General features: G+C 35.7%; 1 protein-coding gene across 14 annotated transcripts in view; it reads left to right on the top strand.

Moving 5' to 3' along the window:
* TIA1 (TIA1 cytotoxic granule associated RNA binding protein) overlaps positions 1–17,382 on the top strand; it is a 55,053-nt gene that overhangs the window by 5,855 nt on the left and 31,816 nt on the right. For 5 of the 14 annotated variants that reach the window (XR_009496292.1, XM_059891370.1, XM_024998930.2 and 2 more), the window contains exons 2-7: positions 4,770–4,866; positions 8,464–8,562; positions 10,506–10,560; positions 10,730–10,762; positions 12,019–12,106; positions 15,257–15,332. Coding sequence is in view for 12 of the 14 variants with exons in the window: in XM_059891370.1 (XP_059747353.1) it covers positions 4,770–4,866; positions 8,464–8,562; positions 10,506–10,560; positions 10,730–10,762; positions 12,019–12,106; positions 15,257–15,332 (448 nt within the window). In the remaining 2 variants the exon portion in view is untranslated. Of the gene's footprint in view, positions 1–4,769; positions 4,873–8,463; positions 8,563–10,505; positions 10,561–10,729; positions 10,763–12,018; positions 12,107–14,483; positions 14,550–15,256; positions 15,333–17,382 lie in introns of those variants that run through there. The other 9 variants (XR_009496291.1, XM_059891371.1, XM_024998932.2 and 6 more) reach the window with 4 other exon arrangements.

Here is a 17,382-nt window from a genome sequence, read left to right as displayed (position 1 = left end):
TATCCCAGAAAGCATACTCCTACCACATACAGTGAGGGCCTGGTATTACAACTTCAACTTCCACTGGACATGGGACTCTGCTGCTGTTTGCCACCAAAGTGGATTCTCTTCCGTTTCTGCTTCTAACCCCTGTCTTTGTCTTCTGTGTTCAGGGCTGGTATCTCTAATATGACCTCAGTTCAGTTCAGTCGCTTAGTCGTGTCCGACTCTTTGCGGCCCCAAGAATCGCAGCACGCCAGGCCTCCCTGTCCATCACCAACTCCCGGAGTTCAATCAGACTCACATCCATCGAGTCAGTGATGCCATCCAGCCATCTCATCCTCTGTCGTCCCCTTCTCCTCCTGCCCAGCATCAGGGTCGTTTCCAATGAGTCAACTCTTCGCATGAGGTGGCCAAAGTATTGGACCCAGCCCAGATCATATGCGTGGTAGACTATATAACCATATTTAGCCTTTCATCTTTTGAAGAAGAGTCAGGCTTTGCCATAGGGTAAAGATTTCTCTAAATGTAGGAAGATGTTTGGCAGCCTTGAAAGAAAAAAAACAACATATGTAACTTAAATCTGCTGTTAATAGGAAATCCTTCGCTTCAGAAACAGAATAATATGTGACAAAGTATGGGATAACCAAAGAAACTTGTTTTATAAAATTGAGACTGTTACATATGTTAACTTAAGGTTTATTGTAATGGTGTCAAAGGTTGAGAAAAAGTTGTTTGTGTAACTTGCTCTGAAGAGACTTAATAAACAGCTGTGTGAAGTTAATTGATAAAGGCTCCAGGAATTTACATTATATAGCTGGCCACATTAAATAGATACAAAGGCAGTACAGACCTTAATGCTTTTTATAGTAGCTTTTATTATTAGCTATCTTCAAACTAGGAAAATCACTTAGAAATTTTGAGTTTCTGAGAAAAAATTTGAGAAAAATCTTGAAGTTTTGCAGAGTAAATGACAGACTCCAGGTTCCCTACATACTGTCAGTTTATCACTGAATTACCTAGCTTTAGCAAAGTAGATGTTAGAATTAAATTTTCAGAAGAGCCATTTTTTTCCCTTAGACATATGCAATCCTTAGGGTTTCTTATAGGCACATGAGTTGGGTAAAAATAGACAGTGAAGAGTTAAAGAGATGGTTCAGAGTTTTCACCTTCACCCTTCCCTCAATGTTAATATCTTACATAACCATAGTATGATTATCAAAACTAAGAATTTAATAGATTGGTACAATACTATTAACTGCAAGTTTTATTACTGTTTTCCCCAGTTACTGTTTCCCCAGTTTTCCCACTAATGTCCTTTTTCTATTCCAACATCTAATCCAAAATACATTGTGTTTAGTTGTCATGTCTCTTTACTTTCCTGTAATATGTGAGGAGATATCTTTCATTGTAGCACTTATGAAGGGTACTGATCTGTGTCATTTCAGTTCAGTCGCTCAGTTGTATCCAACTCTTTGCGACCCCATGGACTGCATGCAGCACGCCAGGCTTCCCTGTCCATCACCAACTCCTGGAGCTTACTCAAACTCATGTCCATTGAGTCAGTGGTGCCATCCAACCGTCTCATCCTCTGTTGGCCCCTTTTCCTCCTGCCTTCAATCTTTGCAAGCATTAGGGTCTTTTCTAACGAGTCAGTTCTTCACATCAGGTGGCCAAAGGATTGGAGTTTCAGCTTCAGCATCAGTCCTTGCAATGAATATTCAGGACTGATTTCCTTTAGGATCAACTGGTTGGATCTCCTTGCAGTCCAAGGGACTCTCGAGTCTTCTCCAACACCACAGTTAAAAGGCATCAATTCTTCAGTGCTCAGCTTTCTTTATAGTCCAAGTCTCACATCTATACATGACTACTGGGAAAACCATAGCTTTGACTAGATGGACCTTTGTTGGCAAAGTAATATCTCTGCTTTTTATTATGCTGTCTAGGTTGATCATAGCTTTCCTTCCAAGGAGCAAGTGTCTTAATTTCATGGCTGCGGTCACATCTGCAGTGATTTTGGAGCCCAAAATAATAGTCTGTCACTGTTTCCATTGTTTCCCTGTCTATTTGCCTTGAAGTGATTGGACCGGATGCTGTGATCTTATCTCCACTGTATAGTGACTACCTTTTTTCTCAACATACCCTGTCAGAATTGAGGCACTAAGAGTTGCCCACACTCAAGGAGAGGGAAATTAAGCCTCACTTCATAAAGGGAGGTGTATCAAAGAATTCTTACCCGTAACATTATTACTAAGGTGTTTTAATGATGATTTCCCTCATTTCTTATACATTTATTAATCAGAATTCTGTAAGAAAAAGCGATTTCTCACCCCCTCGCTAATCTAGGATTCAGTCAAGGATTATTCATTGTAAATATTAAGTTGTCAGTGTCTTTTAAGTCCCTCTTAATCAAAAGTAGCCTTCCTTTTTACTTTTTTTTTTTTAAGGAGGGTAATCTTTAAGATATCAAATAAGTCACCTTATATAATATCCCAGATCTGAATTTGTGTAATTGTTTTATATGCCCAATATCCTGTAAACTTAGATCTGAATTTAAGCTTAGCTAAATTCAAGTTAGATCTTTCTGACTTGAATATTTCATATATGATATTGTATAATTCATATTGTGTACACAATGTGTCATTGTTCGTTCATAACATGATTTAAAGTTTGATCACAGGGTCAAAGTGGCCCACAGATCTCACTTTTTTCTTTTATTTTTTTATTGAAGGATAATTGCTTTACAGAATTCTGTTGTTTTCTCTCAAACCTCAACATGAATCAGCCACAGGTATACATATATCCCCTGCCTTTTGAACCTCCCTCCCATCTCCCCATCCCACCCCTCTAGGTTGATACAGAGCCCCTGTTTTAGTTTCCTGGGCCATATAGCAAATTCCCATTGGTTATCTATTTTACATATGGTAATGTAAGTTTCCATGTTATTCTTTCCATACATCTCACCCTCTCCTCCCCTCTCCGCATGTCCATAAGTCTATTCTCTATGTCTCCATTGCTGCCCTGTAAATAAATAAAATTTTTCTATATTCCGTATGTGTGTGTTAGAATATAATATTTATCTTTCTGACTCACTTCACTCTGTGTAATAGGATCTAGGTTCATCCACCTCATCAGAATGGACTCAAATGAGTTCCTTTTTATGGCTGAGTAATATTCCGTTGTGTATACGTACCACAACTTCTTTATCCATTTATCTGTAGATGGACATCTAGGTTGCTTCCATGTTCTAGCTATTGTAAATAGTGCTGCAATGAACAATGAGATACATGTGTCTTTTTCAACCCTGGGTTCCTCAAGGTATATCCCTAGCAGTGGGATTGCTGGGTCATATGGTGGTTTCAGTCCTAGTTTTTTTAAGGAATCTCACTACCATCTTCCATAGTGGCTGTATCAATTTATTTTCCCACCAACAGTGCAAGAGTGTTCCCTTTTCTCCACACCTTCTCCAGCATTTATGGTTTGTAGACTTTTTGATGATGGCCATTCTGACCGGTGTAGAGTTCTCACTTTTAAGGTGAGTTTTCCCTTTGCATATGTTAAGTAATCTATGTGACATTTTAGGCACCCTGCACATATCCATTTTCTTACCAGCCTTTCACCTAAGTTTTACATCTATTGATGGTTCATGCCTGAATCAATGATTTCAGTAGAGCTTACACATCGTTAATTTAATGCTGTCTGTCTAAGATTATTGTCTAGCATTTTTCTGTAAAGGAATTGTTCATTGTTCTTAAGACTTGGCACTTCTATCTTTGCCATTTTAGCCTATTCCTATGCCTTCATAATAAGCATTCAGTAGTCTGTTGAATGGGTAAATGGAAGGAAGGAATTGAATCCACTCTTTCTGGCACGTATAGGTGTTTTATTTTTCTGGGGAGAGGGTCCATACCTTTCATCACATTCCCTGAAGGATTCTTAGCAGAAGAATTAAGACATCTATAGTTGTTGGGAGACTACATTCTCTGATTTCAGAAGTAATAAAACTAACATACCTGAGGTAATCTCATTTCAAAATCCCATTTTGAATATTTATAAACCCTTAGATAAGGATCATCCTCCTCCCCCCAAAAAAGTAAGGATCATCCCAGTCATGTTGTCTTGTAATACATTATTTACAGTAATTTTGTTAGTCACCAACTTATATTATCTGTTAAAAGTCTCTCCTAGAATCTTTCTACTCCCTTTCTGCTTCCACTGATCAGTGATATTCATTAAAAGGCTTCCCTTTATTTTGTGAGCATGTGTAACAGTTCGATAGTGATTGATTCATCTTTCAAAAATATGTTTACTGTCTAAACCAAAGTATACCTCAATTGGACACTTTTAGGACAATCATGTGAATTAAACATTGAGGAAATTTTATTTAATGTTCTCAGTAATACTGTAGAAGGAGAATACTTGCAGAGTTTTCTAGGATTGATTGTATGAATTGTTCTACATGTCAAATGATTCATTTGAGAGATTTTAGGCATATCTTCCTAAGGTAAGCCTATAAACTTAAAGCAACAAGTTTTATTTGTGCAACCTGCACTAAAAACAGATACTTACTAGTTTCCCTCTACTAAACTGTCTAGTATATTTGTAAGTACATATATTACATCTGTTTTGTAAGAGATTTTGAAGTTTTCAAACTTTTTTAAGTTCCTAAATAGTGTAGTACACAGCAAAGATCTGCCTATTCCCCCAATTCATTGTTCAGTATTCAACTTTAAGAACTGATTTAAAAGAAGCAAATTTTAAGTGGTGAATTGTTTTTCTTTGTGTTTCAGATACGTTGGTAACCTTTCCAGAGATGTCACAGAAGCTCTAATTCTCCAGCTCTTTAGCCAGATTGGACCTTGTAAAAACTGCAAAATGATTATGGATGTAAGGGTATTTTACTTAGTTAACTTTCTTCTTTTTTTTGTTTTAAATACATTCTTTAAATCCATTATTTCCAGGATCTCTTAAATTGGTTTATACAGTCTAAATTCATAAAGGTTTCAGTAAATTTGTAGTAAGTCCATTTTGGCCACCAAGTTTGTTTGACTCAGTAAAGAGAGACTAGATCTAATCATTTCCAAAACGGATGAGAACTATATGTGGGACTCTTGTTTTAAAATGTATTGAGGCATCAGAATTGTTTGTTTTCTATGTGGTGTCAGTTGATTGGCAAATCTAGAAATTCAGTTATTAATTAAAATAGGAAATTAGGCAAAAGAAATAATAGACTTTGATACTGTGAAGATGTTTTAAACTTTATTTTTAAAGGTCACAATTCAAGTTTTTCTTGAATTGTGGCAGTGCCCATTCATCAGACTTTTTTTTTTTTTTTAAAACAAGCATGTAGATTTTTATTTTGTATTGGGTTGGAGCCGATTAACAAACAATATTGTGATGGTTTCAGATGAACAGTGAAGAGACTCACCCATACGTATATGTATCCCTTCTCCCCCAAACTCCCCTCCCAAGGGATACAGATGTTTTAGACGTAAGTCTTAATCAGTACTTGGACTCTAAGTAGATGTAGATAACTGAATCTGCATACTGAGGCTGTTTTGCTTCGGTGGTGAGAAATGTTTCTTGATTTTATTTATACCTAGAGTTCATGGTTACAGCAAAGGGGGCTTATCTTGGGGAGATGGGTGTGGGCTTATTAAAGAATTGCTTGCAGGAGATCCAGAGCTTTTGCCCCAGGGTAGAGGAGTCAGAGTTTTCACTTTATACTGGAAGAGACAGTAATGAGGAACAGGACTGAACTTGGCACAACCCAATCTATACTGGAATGTTGATATTATACACATGACTCTAAGGCTGCTGCTGCTGCTAAGTCGCTTCAGTCGTGTCCGACTCTGTGCGACCCCATAGATGGCAGCCCACCAGGCTCCCCCTGTCCCTGGGATTCTCCAGGCAAGAACACTGGAGTGGGTTGCCATTTCCTTCTCCAATCATCAGACTTTAATGTATAGAAAAAACATCAATTCACTCATGTAATCGTTATTAATCCTGAGTCATAATATGTGTAAAAAGGCAGCTTCAAATTCTCTTGATGAGAAAAACAGTACTAAAGAGAAATCCTTTTATCCCATGGTCTTTCCTGCATTTAAACGTTTAGTTTTTGTTTCTCCAGGAAAGAAAGTCATGTATGTATCGGTATCTACTACTTTCTCTTCTACTATATTCCAGTTTAATGTTTTTTACCTTGGTATTTTTAAAAGTAATTATTTAGCCAGTTGGCTTTGGTTTGTTGTCTTGTATTTTAAAATGTCAAAACTTTTCTCCTAATGTGGCAGAGTCACCCACACATAATACAGATGGATTCAACGATGTTTTTATTCTTTACACTCTTCTGAAGTGTTCTGTTAATCATATTTAATATCTGTATGCCTTTGGATAATGAATGAAAGATTCCCATACCCATAGAGAAAGATAAGAGGGAGAGAGAAAGGGAAATGATGGAGAATTTAAAACCAGTCTTTCCTTCCTCTGGGTCTCCTTCCTTATCTTAGTAATAGCATTTACTAAATGTTTACTGCCTATCATTTTTATACTGATGCCTCATCAAAAATACTAAATAGAAACATTACAAAGCAAATGTTATTCCTGTTTAATATATACAAAAATGAGGCAAAGCAAGGATGTAAACCCAGATTGATCTATTCTCTCCATAGGTCTATAGGGTGCTATTCTCTCTCTGTCTAGGTCTTTCTCAATTTTCTGGTAAAGATCGCTAGCAAAATGTTAGTGACTGCTGCACCTACAGAAAAAGACTAGCTAGGGGAGCCTCTACCGCTTTGTATAAATTGGACTTTGGTCACTCAAAGACTTAGATTCACTACTCTTTCTCCTGCTTATCATTATTTTATTATTATTAAAGTCTAAATTCCAGTCTGTTCACATCACACTGTTGGACTGATGTTCATATTTATTAATTTTATACTCCCTAGAGTATGAATTGGGAGAAGGCAATGGCACCCCACTCCAGTACTGTTGCCCGGAAAATCCCATGGATGGAGGAGCCTGGTAGGCTGCAGTCCATGGGGTCGCAAAGAGTCAGACACGACTGAGTGACTTCACTTTCACTTTCCACTTTCATGCATTGGAGAAGGAAATGGCAACCCACTCCAGTGTTCTTACCTGAAGAATCCCATGGACGGAGAAGCCTGGTAGGCTGCAGTCCATGGGGTCGCACAGAGTCGGACACGACTGAAGCGACTTGGCAGCAGAGTATGAATTGGAGAAGGAATACTCCAGTATCCTTGCCTGGGAAATCCCATGGACAGAGGAGTCTGGCAGGCTACAGTCCATGGGATCACAAAGAATTCAACGTGACTGAGTGACTAAGACTTTAGAGTACAAAGGCTGATAATGCATATGCTTAGAATTTTTTTTTTAATCTAAAAAGTATAGTTTTTATTTTTCTGGACACAAGTGAAATGAACATTCTTATTTATTTGATTGCCATATTCTTACGTGTAAGCCACTTTTTTAACCAGTTTTCTGATTCTGATGCCTGTCAACATGGATCTTGGTAGTAGAACTCCCACTAAGAATAGCATTAGTTTGAATTAACACTTATATATTCTCTAATGCTTTTAAAAATAAATAATGGATAGTTTCAATGTCATCAATTTGGTGGTTGCCTCTTTACCCTAAAATTCTTTGAAATCATTGCCAGGGACATTTTTTTTTTTACTGTTAGTTGTGCATGAAATAAAATGGCATATTTCTTTATTTTATTATCATTGTAGTCTTTTGAATTAGTTTCTTATTTTAACAATTCTGCTTGGGCGATTATGGAAAGAATTGTAAAATGGACTATGAAGCCATTTGGTGTTTTACACCAAGAGGTGTGAAAACACTGGGTATTTTTTCTACTTCCTTGTAAGAAAACACCCAGGCTTTGCCTGTCATCAGGCTTCAACTACTTCGATCACCAACAGAAGAGAGGAGAGAGTTTCCTTCTGGTTGCACTGCACAGTGGCTTACAAGATCTTGGTTCACCAATCAGGGATTGAACCCGTGCCCCCGTAGTGGACTCATGGAGTCCTAACCACTGAACCACCAGGGAATTCTCAAGAATTTTTATGTTTAAAGGCCTTCTAAGCAGGCAAAAATTTTAATGTCATAAAGTGCACGTTCTAAAACCTATTTTAAAACTTTACTTATCTGAAAATGTCTTCAGTTTTTAGAGTGTATTTACTTCTATTTTAATAATAGGTCTAAGAAGGTTAATTAGAAGGTTTAGTCATTAATAAAAGATTAAATTACATATAGTATATAATACAAGCTGTTGAAAACGATAGCTTTCTATAAAAATAGTTATTTTTTGTTGTTGTTTACTGTCTTATCTTAAACATTTACTTGCAGAACAGCCCCTCATTCTCCATGGCCTGATACTGAGCTATATAAAACTTTGTATAGTTTTAAAGTAAGGAGAGTATATAAAGCATAAAACTGACTTTTGTGTCTCTTCTTCAACAGACAGCCGGAAATGATCCATATTGTTTTGTGGAGTTTTATGAGCATCGTCATGCAGCTGCAGCACTCGCTGCTATGAATGGGCGGAAGATAATGGGTAAGGTAAGCTATCGTAATTAAAGAAGGTGACATGCACTGGAAAATTCTAAGTTGTAAAAGGTTTTATTTCCATTTTAGAAGCATCGTATTTATTTTACATAAAACGATCACAACTAATATTAAAAAGATGGGGTAAAGCTTTTAGAGTATGTGTTTATGTTAGTATTCTTCATGGTTCCTTGCATATGGTAAATACTGAAGTAACTGTTGAATTACTAGGCTTTATTGAAATATATAGGAATGCTGACTACTAATGGGGAAGAATAAAAGAAAAAAAATTTATTGGTACTTTAGGCAAGTTCAGTTCAGTCACTCAGTCGTGTCTCTTTGTGACCCCATGAATCGCAGCACGCCAGGCCTCCCTGTCCATCACCAACTCCCAGAGTTTACCCAAACTCATGTCCATCGAGTCGGTGATGCCGTCCAGCCATCTCGTCCTCTGTCGTCCCCTTCTCCTGCTGCCCCCAATCCCTCCCAGCATCAGGGTCTTTTCTTATGAGTCAACTCTTCGCATGAGGTGGCCAAAGTATTGGAGTTTCAGCTTCAGCATCAGTCATTCCAGTGAACACCCAGGACTGATCTCCTTTAGGATGGACTGGTTGGATCTCCTTGCAGTCCAAGGGACTCTCAAGAGTCTTCTCCAACACCACAGTTCAAGAACATCAATTCTCTGGCGCTCAGCTTTCTTCACAGTCCAACTCTCACATCCATACATGACCACTGGAAAAACCATAGCCTTGACTAGACGGACCTTTGTTGGCAAAGTAATGTCTCTGCTTTTGAATATGCTATCTAGGTTGGTCATAACTTTCCTTCCAAGGAGTAAACGTCTTTTAATTTCATGGCTGCAGTCACCATCTGCAGTGATTTTGGAGCCCAAAAAATAAAGTCTGACACTGTTTCCCCATCTATTTCCCATGAAGTGATGGGACCAGATGCCATGATCTTCGTTTTCTGAATGTTGAGCTTTAAGCCAACTTTTTCACTGTCCTCTTCCATTTTCATCAAGAGGCTTTTTAGGTCCTCTTCACTTTCTGCCATAAGGGTGGTGTCATCTGCATATCTGAGGTTATTGATATTTCTCCTGGCAGTCTTGATTCCAGCTTGTGCTTCTTCCAGCCCAGTGTTTCTCATGATGTACTCTGCATAGAAGTTAAATAAGCAGGGTGACAATATACAGCCTTGACGTACTCCTTTTCCTATTAGGAACCAGTCTGTTGTTGCATGTCCAGTTCTAACTGTTGCTTCCTGACCTGCACACAGAGTTCTCAAGAGGCAGGTCAAGTGATCTGGTATTCCCGTCTCTTTCAGAATTTTCCACAGTTTTTTGTGATCCACACAGTCAAAGGCTTTGGCATAGTCAGTAAAGCAGAAATAGATGTTTTCTGGAACTCTTGCTTTTTCGATGATCCAGCGGATGTTGGCAATTTGATCTCTGGTTCCTCTGCCTTTTCTAAAACCAGCTTGAACATCAGGAAGTTCACGGTTCACGTATTGCTGAAGCCTGGCTTGGAGAATTTTGAGCATTACTTTATTAGTGTGTGAGATGAGTGCAATTAGGCAGATTAGTTGAATGTTAATAGAGAAGTTATGTATGGTTAGGATTTGTTATTTGCAGAACTGTACATTAAAAAATAAATATTTAAGGGAAAAATGAAATAATTCTGAGATTATGTCCTTTCTACATTTTTCCTAATGTTAAAAAAGCCTTTTCTCAAAAAAAAAATAATGATAACAATGATAACAGATGGTAATGATTTTTTTAATGTCCTTACTTAATGAAACAAAGTTGCTAATTCTTTTTTTAAAAGTATTGAAATTTTGACCAGAAAATTTTGAATGCGTCTTGTCAGACAAATACCATTGTATTCATAGATGCAAATCTTGTAACACCTGATTATGACCTTTATTTTTATGAAATATAAATGTAGAAAAAATTTTTTTAGGAGGTCAAAGTGAATTGGGCAACAACTCCCAGCAGTCAAAAGAAAGACACAAGCAGTAAGTATATTTTATACTCTTTGAACTTTTGTGTTTATTGTACATAGTAGTTTTCTTGTAAACATATAAACATCATGCATTTGCAGTAATGTTTTGATCGTTATCCTAAGATATGATTGACTGTGTTTGTGTTAATAAATTTAAGAACAAATCTAATCTTTGTCATCAGGTAGTACCGTTGTCAGCACACAGCGTTCACAAGGTAATTGTATCTTCTTAAACATAAAATGAAATCTCTTGAAAGGGTATTCACTAACCACCTGAAGTTTTTTTGTTTGATGTTGTGGGGAGCGGGGAGGGAGGGATCGTATTTCTATTTGTCTCTCTGGCAATATTTTTCCCCCTTTTTCCCAGTGTTGACCAAGTGTGGCTTGTCCGCTACTTGGGTGCTATTTCAAGTTCTCTGATTCCCCCCTTGGTAGCAGCTGATGCCTTAGAAATACTTCACCACTGAAGGGCAAGATACCCTGTTTCCTTGAGGTCAAGTTCTGTGCTTCATACCCAGATCTTCTTATTGCTTGAGTTGCACTTGAAACTGTGTCTTCCAAATGGCAACCTAATATGTTGCTTAAGGCCTGCCAAGTAGGGGTAACTTTTCTTTCCAGATATACTTTGTCAGAATTGATGTGTATGTCCATTTAAAGTGTTGATCCAACTATTTTGTATATTTAAAGTGTTTCTTTTTTTTTTTTTTTTTGAGCATTGTCTTTTTAAGAAAACTTCATATATGGGATCATTATTTCTCTCCAGTGCTTTTTTAATGACTCTGATATAAAGTGAAGGGATTACTGTTTTCATTCTGTTGCCTTCAGTCTTAGTTCACTTGCACATGGATTCACATAAACTGAATGGTGTAATGTCTGGGCAACCAAAACTGTTGGCTTTTGAGAAAACTCAAATACTTTAACATCAAACTGTTGCAATGCAAGGTATTTCTTTGATTGTTCTTCACAAAATATGGTTAAACCAAGTATATCGCATAGCTAGCTTCAGTAAACTGTCTTAACTGAGGCAAATCTAGCCTAATAATTCATAATACCACTATTTTAATTTGTAAAGATTTAATGTAGTGGTAAACTGAATAAATGTGAATAATTACTATTAGAATGGTAAATAAGTCATTTATTTTTATATATATATATATTTTTTTTTTTGCAAAACTTGTTATATATTAATAGTTTATTTTGGCCAGTATAATAATTGGTTATAAGTAGAAATGTAACTGTCAGTCTCCCATTAGATATATCATAGGAGAATCTTTCCTGTATTGTCACCTTGATTCATTATTCATTATGTTTAAAACTGATAGAATTTGTCTAGATATAGGATAGTGTTTTACTTATACTTTATTGTAATACATAAATTATTTTAAGAATACTTTATTGAATAGATCTTAGCATTTTTTTAAATTCTAAAATTGTATTTTTCTTTTCAATTCCCCTTCCTTTCCCCTATAAGATCATTTCCATGTCTTTGTTGGTGATCTCAGTCCAGAAATTACAACTGAAGATATAAAAGCTGCTTTTGCACCATTTGGAAGAATATCGTAAGTAACAGAGGATAAATTTTAAAATGCTTTTAATTAGAAACAATCATATAGAAGTAATTTGAAAATCTGTTGTGAATGTTTTTGGACATAAATTTTGACACTTGAATGTAATGTATTAATATTTACTTGAATAAATGTATTGTTTAGAGCCTATTCAAGTAGTTAACAGCCAAAGATTATTTTCCCATTGATAAATCTTTGGTCTTCAATTATCTTAAATTTTTTTTTCAATTAGCATTAGTTTTTAAGAGATGAATGTGCTGTCCTGCATCCTGTTTCTTGTATGAGTGTCTTGCTAGCCTGGTCATTATCTTTAGTGAACTTGTGCTGTGACTAAGGAGTTTAGACCCTTTGGCACTTCTATGATACCATGCATTTTCTGTTAATATATTTTAACAAAAAGAAACCTTAATAGTTTAAAAAGCAGTTATTAATGTTAATTCCATTTAACATTTTGTTGTTGTTATTGTTGCTATTAACAACAATAATAATGCCTCTTACTATTTTGTGAAGCACTATATTGCTTGCGTTGTTATTAATTGTACAGTTTAGGCCTGTTATAAATAGCTCACTTGAGTATTCATCATAAAAGAACTTTAATATTTTGAAAAGCATGCCTGTAATAGAGTAAGAATAAGTTGATTATTGCACTTTCTTAGAAGTAATTGTTGAATCTAGAAAACAAAGTTTTTAGAGTTTCTGGTTGCTTTATTATTGGTGTTCCAGCTAGAAAAGTAGAAAAAAGGAAATTCTAGCTTTGATTTAGTTTGATGAACAGACCAACAGCAGAGATGAGAAGGAGACTGGAAAGTAAATGCTGGTGATATTGATGTTGAATTTGGGAATTTTCATTTGAAGAGTTTTAGTTCACTGGTAGGAGGATGAAAATGGATAGTGACCAAAGAATGATCATAAGTAAGGGGCCAACTTTAAAGGCAGTCACAAGATGAGAGTTTATAGGTGGGCTCTTCTTTTAGGTAACATTTTTCTTGATCTCTTAGAACTGACTTTAGGAAAAGTTCTAATTTCTTGATTGTTCTTTTTAGTCTGTTTTAGGGTTTTGATGATGGTTAGCTGGCTTTCAAATATCTAGATTGGATAGTCTTAACCTTTTACCTCTTAAAGGCTTAATAAATTTCTGTATACAAAATTTTGTGCTTGTTTTCATTTTGGTGTGTAGTATCTTTGTAAATTTTATCCACTTTCAGCATAGTCACAGGACTGTAAAGGATTAAAGAACTTTGATCTGTATCTTTGCTACTTCTTCTTTAGAGCATTCTTTCAGATAATATAAGAATCAAGGCTAACATTTCGTAAAACTTAACTTTAAGAAGAAAAGGCTTTTCTAACATTTTAACAGATTAAATGCTATATTATTAAATGTTTAGATTTTGATTGAAGTCGCTTTTCTGAAAGCGTGGATATTTAGTTTAGGGTTAAGATAAAGATTGTTTAACAATTGGTGAGTGTAAGTTAAATGACATCCAAATTTTAGTAATTTCATTACTTTTTAATCAAAAATCAATCATTTCTTTTTGTTAAATATGTTGGTATCATAATTGTAGTCTGTAGGTTTTCTTAGAGTCTACTATGATTACTGATGTATATATGATTTTTTTCTTGATAAGACCTTTAAGTTGTATAATTTTCAGTTGAGATAATGTCTAAGCTTTAGGTTATCCTAAGAGTTAGTGTTTCTAAATTTGAAGGAACCATTTTCAGTTGGTAGCATCACTTCTTGATTTTTTTTTTTTTTAATTAAAGGAGATACATTGATAAATACATACATTGAGAGATTCTCATGATAGTCAGGTATTGTCTGTAGATTCTACAACAGTGCTTGATTTATAAAAATTGTGTAGTAAGTGTTGGCCTATTAAATATTGGGTATAAAAATTACAGCACTTTCTTTCCCTAATTTATACAGCTTAAATTTTTCCTGTTCCTTGAGTTTAGGGTAGTCTAACAGATTCTGCTGTAGAAAAGAATCAGCAACAAATTAAATGCATGTGTACCATAAGTATTTTTACATATTGAGAAGTGACTTGCATTAGTTTTCCTCTTTCACCATCACCTCTTTGTCATTTTGACCCTAAGCACTTAATAAATCACTCCTAAATTTATCAAAATATGCTTATGTATACTTTAATATAAAATTATATTGCATGGCTTTCTGACTTGGGTTTTTGTTGTGAAAGTGCCTGTTTTGTTCATGTGTCCTGAGAGAACAAGCATTGTGACATACCTGGCTAACTTAAAAGCAGATTGCCTGCGAAGCACAATTTGAGTCCAATTTTTTGAGGTATGGAGTTTTAGCTATCATGGCTGGGTTTTTCACTCAATCTCAAATAATAGGGCTCTGGTTATTTTGCAGAGTATCTCTGAAGAATGGACAGAATTGCCCTGGCTAACTACAAGCTACGGTTCACAGTGGATAAATGTTGGCGTGCTTTTTTACTTTCTGACTTTTTAAAATTTTGCTTTTATATCTTGTAGTTTCCAATCAATCTTATATGATTGCTATTTTAGAATTTAGTGTAAAATCTTTTCTTATATAGAATAAGACTAAAGTGTGTGTCTAGTATTTTTCTTCAATAGTTTAACATTTCTGAAAATGTCAAGTTCTCAAAATTTACCCATAGTTCAGAAGGGGGGTATGAACTGATCTGAGAAAATGAAAAAAATTAATTGATTTAGGGAATATACATCTTTTTCATTCTTTTAGTTTCCAGTTTTCTATTTTAATTTTTTAATGATTAGGTAGTATATAGTGTAAAATAGCAAATTATAAATTGCATGGTTAAAGAAAGCCATTCATTTAGTGTGCCAGTGAACCCTATAAGTTAAGTAATTCATGTGAATAGCTGCTTTTACCATGCTTAATATTTAAAAATGTAAAAACTTTTTGAAGTGGGAGGCAGTTTCTGTAAAATGTATACATATATATTTAAAGTTTTTGATTTGCATGTTTATAAAATTAAGCCTCATTTGCTACTACATAATAAATTTTATAGAATAAAAGGTAAATTTGTATTAAAGGTTCATTTTAATGAAGATGAAACATGAAAATGAGTTGTGTATGAAATTCTCGCTTGATATCCAGAGGAGAGTTTGCAAACCTAAACTTCTGATTGTTTCTGATTTCAGAGATGCCCGAGTGGTAAAAGACATGGCGACAGGAAAGTCTAAGGGATATGGCTTTGTCTCCTTTTTCAACAAATGGGTGAGCTCAATAAAAAGTGCATGTGCAATATAAGAAGAAAGAACAAAAATGTTCGTTTCATTTTGATTATTAGTCATTTCTGTCATCTACCATTTGTTCATGTCATGATAATTAGTACTCTTACTAGAGGATACCTTCTTTCTCCTGTTTGGTTATTTAGTCAACATTTATTTAGCACCTTGGGCTTCGCTGGTGGCTCAGATGGTAAAGAATCCCCTGCAATGCAGGAGACTGGGGTTCGATCCTTGGGTCGGGAAGACCCCCTGGAGAAGGGAATGGCCACTCATTCGAGTATTCTTGCCTGGTGAATCCTGTGAACAAAGGGGTCTGGCAGGCTATACAGTCCATGGGCTCATAAAGAGTTGGACACAACTGAGCAGCTAAGCACATGTATTTAGCACCCTGATGCACGCTGCCGTCTATGGGGTCGCACAGAGTTGGACATGACTGAAGCAACTTAGCAGCAGCAGCATGCAAAGTACTGAGAAAATGTTTTCAGAATATAAAAAGTAGAGGTGTTTAAATCATCATCCAAAGATAGGACGGATATTGAGTATCTCATATATATTTGATTTGTTTTCTCCCTGTTTTATATTCCCATGTTAATTTAAAAGTAACTAATAAAATGTTCCAGTGGATGGGAATTTTTCTAAAAAGAGTATATTAATGTATTTGAAAATGTCTCATCATTTCCTTCATTCAGTAAACACTATTGAACATGAATTTGTATAGGCTTGAAGTTTCTGAGTTTTGCAGAGAAAAGGAAGGATAGCATAGTTTCTCAAATGAGAGGTGAAAGGCGGTTATAGAGAAGGAAAGGCTTACATATATGACAGCTGGATAAAATCTTTGGTATGTTCTCCATACAATGTAATACTGTGGTGTTTTCAAAAGGAAAATGAATGAGGAACCTCTGTAAGTACTGGTTATGGAAAGATTTCCATGGGAAATTGTCAGGTAAAAAAACTTTTTTGTGTAAAAAAGAAGAGATCTCATTATGTGTGTATGCGTGGCAGGGGGCAGGGTGGGGGTGATTTCTTTTCCCCCTGCATTCCCCCTGCAGAGATTAACAAGAAACTTGTAAGGTTTCCTGTTTGTGGGGCAGGTAATGAGAGGCACATGGGAAGGAGGGCGAGAAACTTCTAGCTGTACTGTACTATGTGAAGTTTGAACCTTGTAAATATATTACTAATTCAAGTAAATAGTTTTTTTAGTGTGATAACTCGAGGTTCCAAACAATTAAATGCAGAGATATCACACTTCTAAAAATATAGGGGTGGATGGTAGGAGAATTTATATGCATTAATCCTGGATTATATACTGAGGCTCCATTAACCTTTAATTTTATTGTATTGCCTCTATGTTACGATTGTTTGCCAGTGATAAGTGCAAAAATACTGTATTTTTTGTGCAAGAGTCCCTTAGAATGAGCCATTAAAATTTTTGATACTATGAAATGTATTTTAGAAAGGATTTTCTTTAGTAAAGGGAGTATTTGAAATAGGTATCATTTCTTGATAACTTTAGGTGAAATTTATAAGCATCATTTATTGTACCAGTTCCTTCCGAGTTTTTAAAAACAACTGTTTGCAGTTATGCCAACTAGTGTCAAATTATCTTATATTTTCTAGTTTCTGTGTCTGCCTGTATTGAAACTAATGTCTGGTTATTCCTCCCTATCCAGATATTCACTATAACAGCCAGCTTGCAGCAGTTTTACTTTTTCAAAATTTACTTTTCAAATAAAAAATCAGCCCTAAAAATGTTAACGTGGCCTTTTTCTTGTTTAATTAATGTCTGTGCTGGGTCTTTATTGGTGCGAGAGGGCTTTCTCTAGTTGTGGAGAGTGGGGGCACAACTCTTTGTTGCGGGCCCTCGAGCACACAGATTTCAGTAGTGTGGCACACAGGCTTAGTTGCTCCACAGCATGTGAAATCTTCCCGGACCAGGGATCGAACCCGTGTCCTCTACATTGGCAGGCGGATTCTTGTCCACTGCGCCACCTGGGAAGTCCTTAACACGGCTTTTAAGTTAAGGCAAAAGAAGGTAG

Source organism: Bos taurus, chromosome 11 (assembly GCF_002263795.3).
Source record: "Bos taurus isolate L1 Dominette 01449 registration number 42190680 breed Hereford chromosome 11, ARS-UCD2.0, whole genome shotgun sequence".
Taxonomy (NCBI): Eukaryota; Metazoa; Chordata; class Mammalia; order Artiodactyla; family Bovidae; genus Bos; species Bos taurus.
The sequence above is the reverse complement of the archived record's forward strand: the minus strand, read 5'-3'. Positions and strand labels throughout refer to the sequence as shown.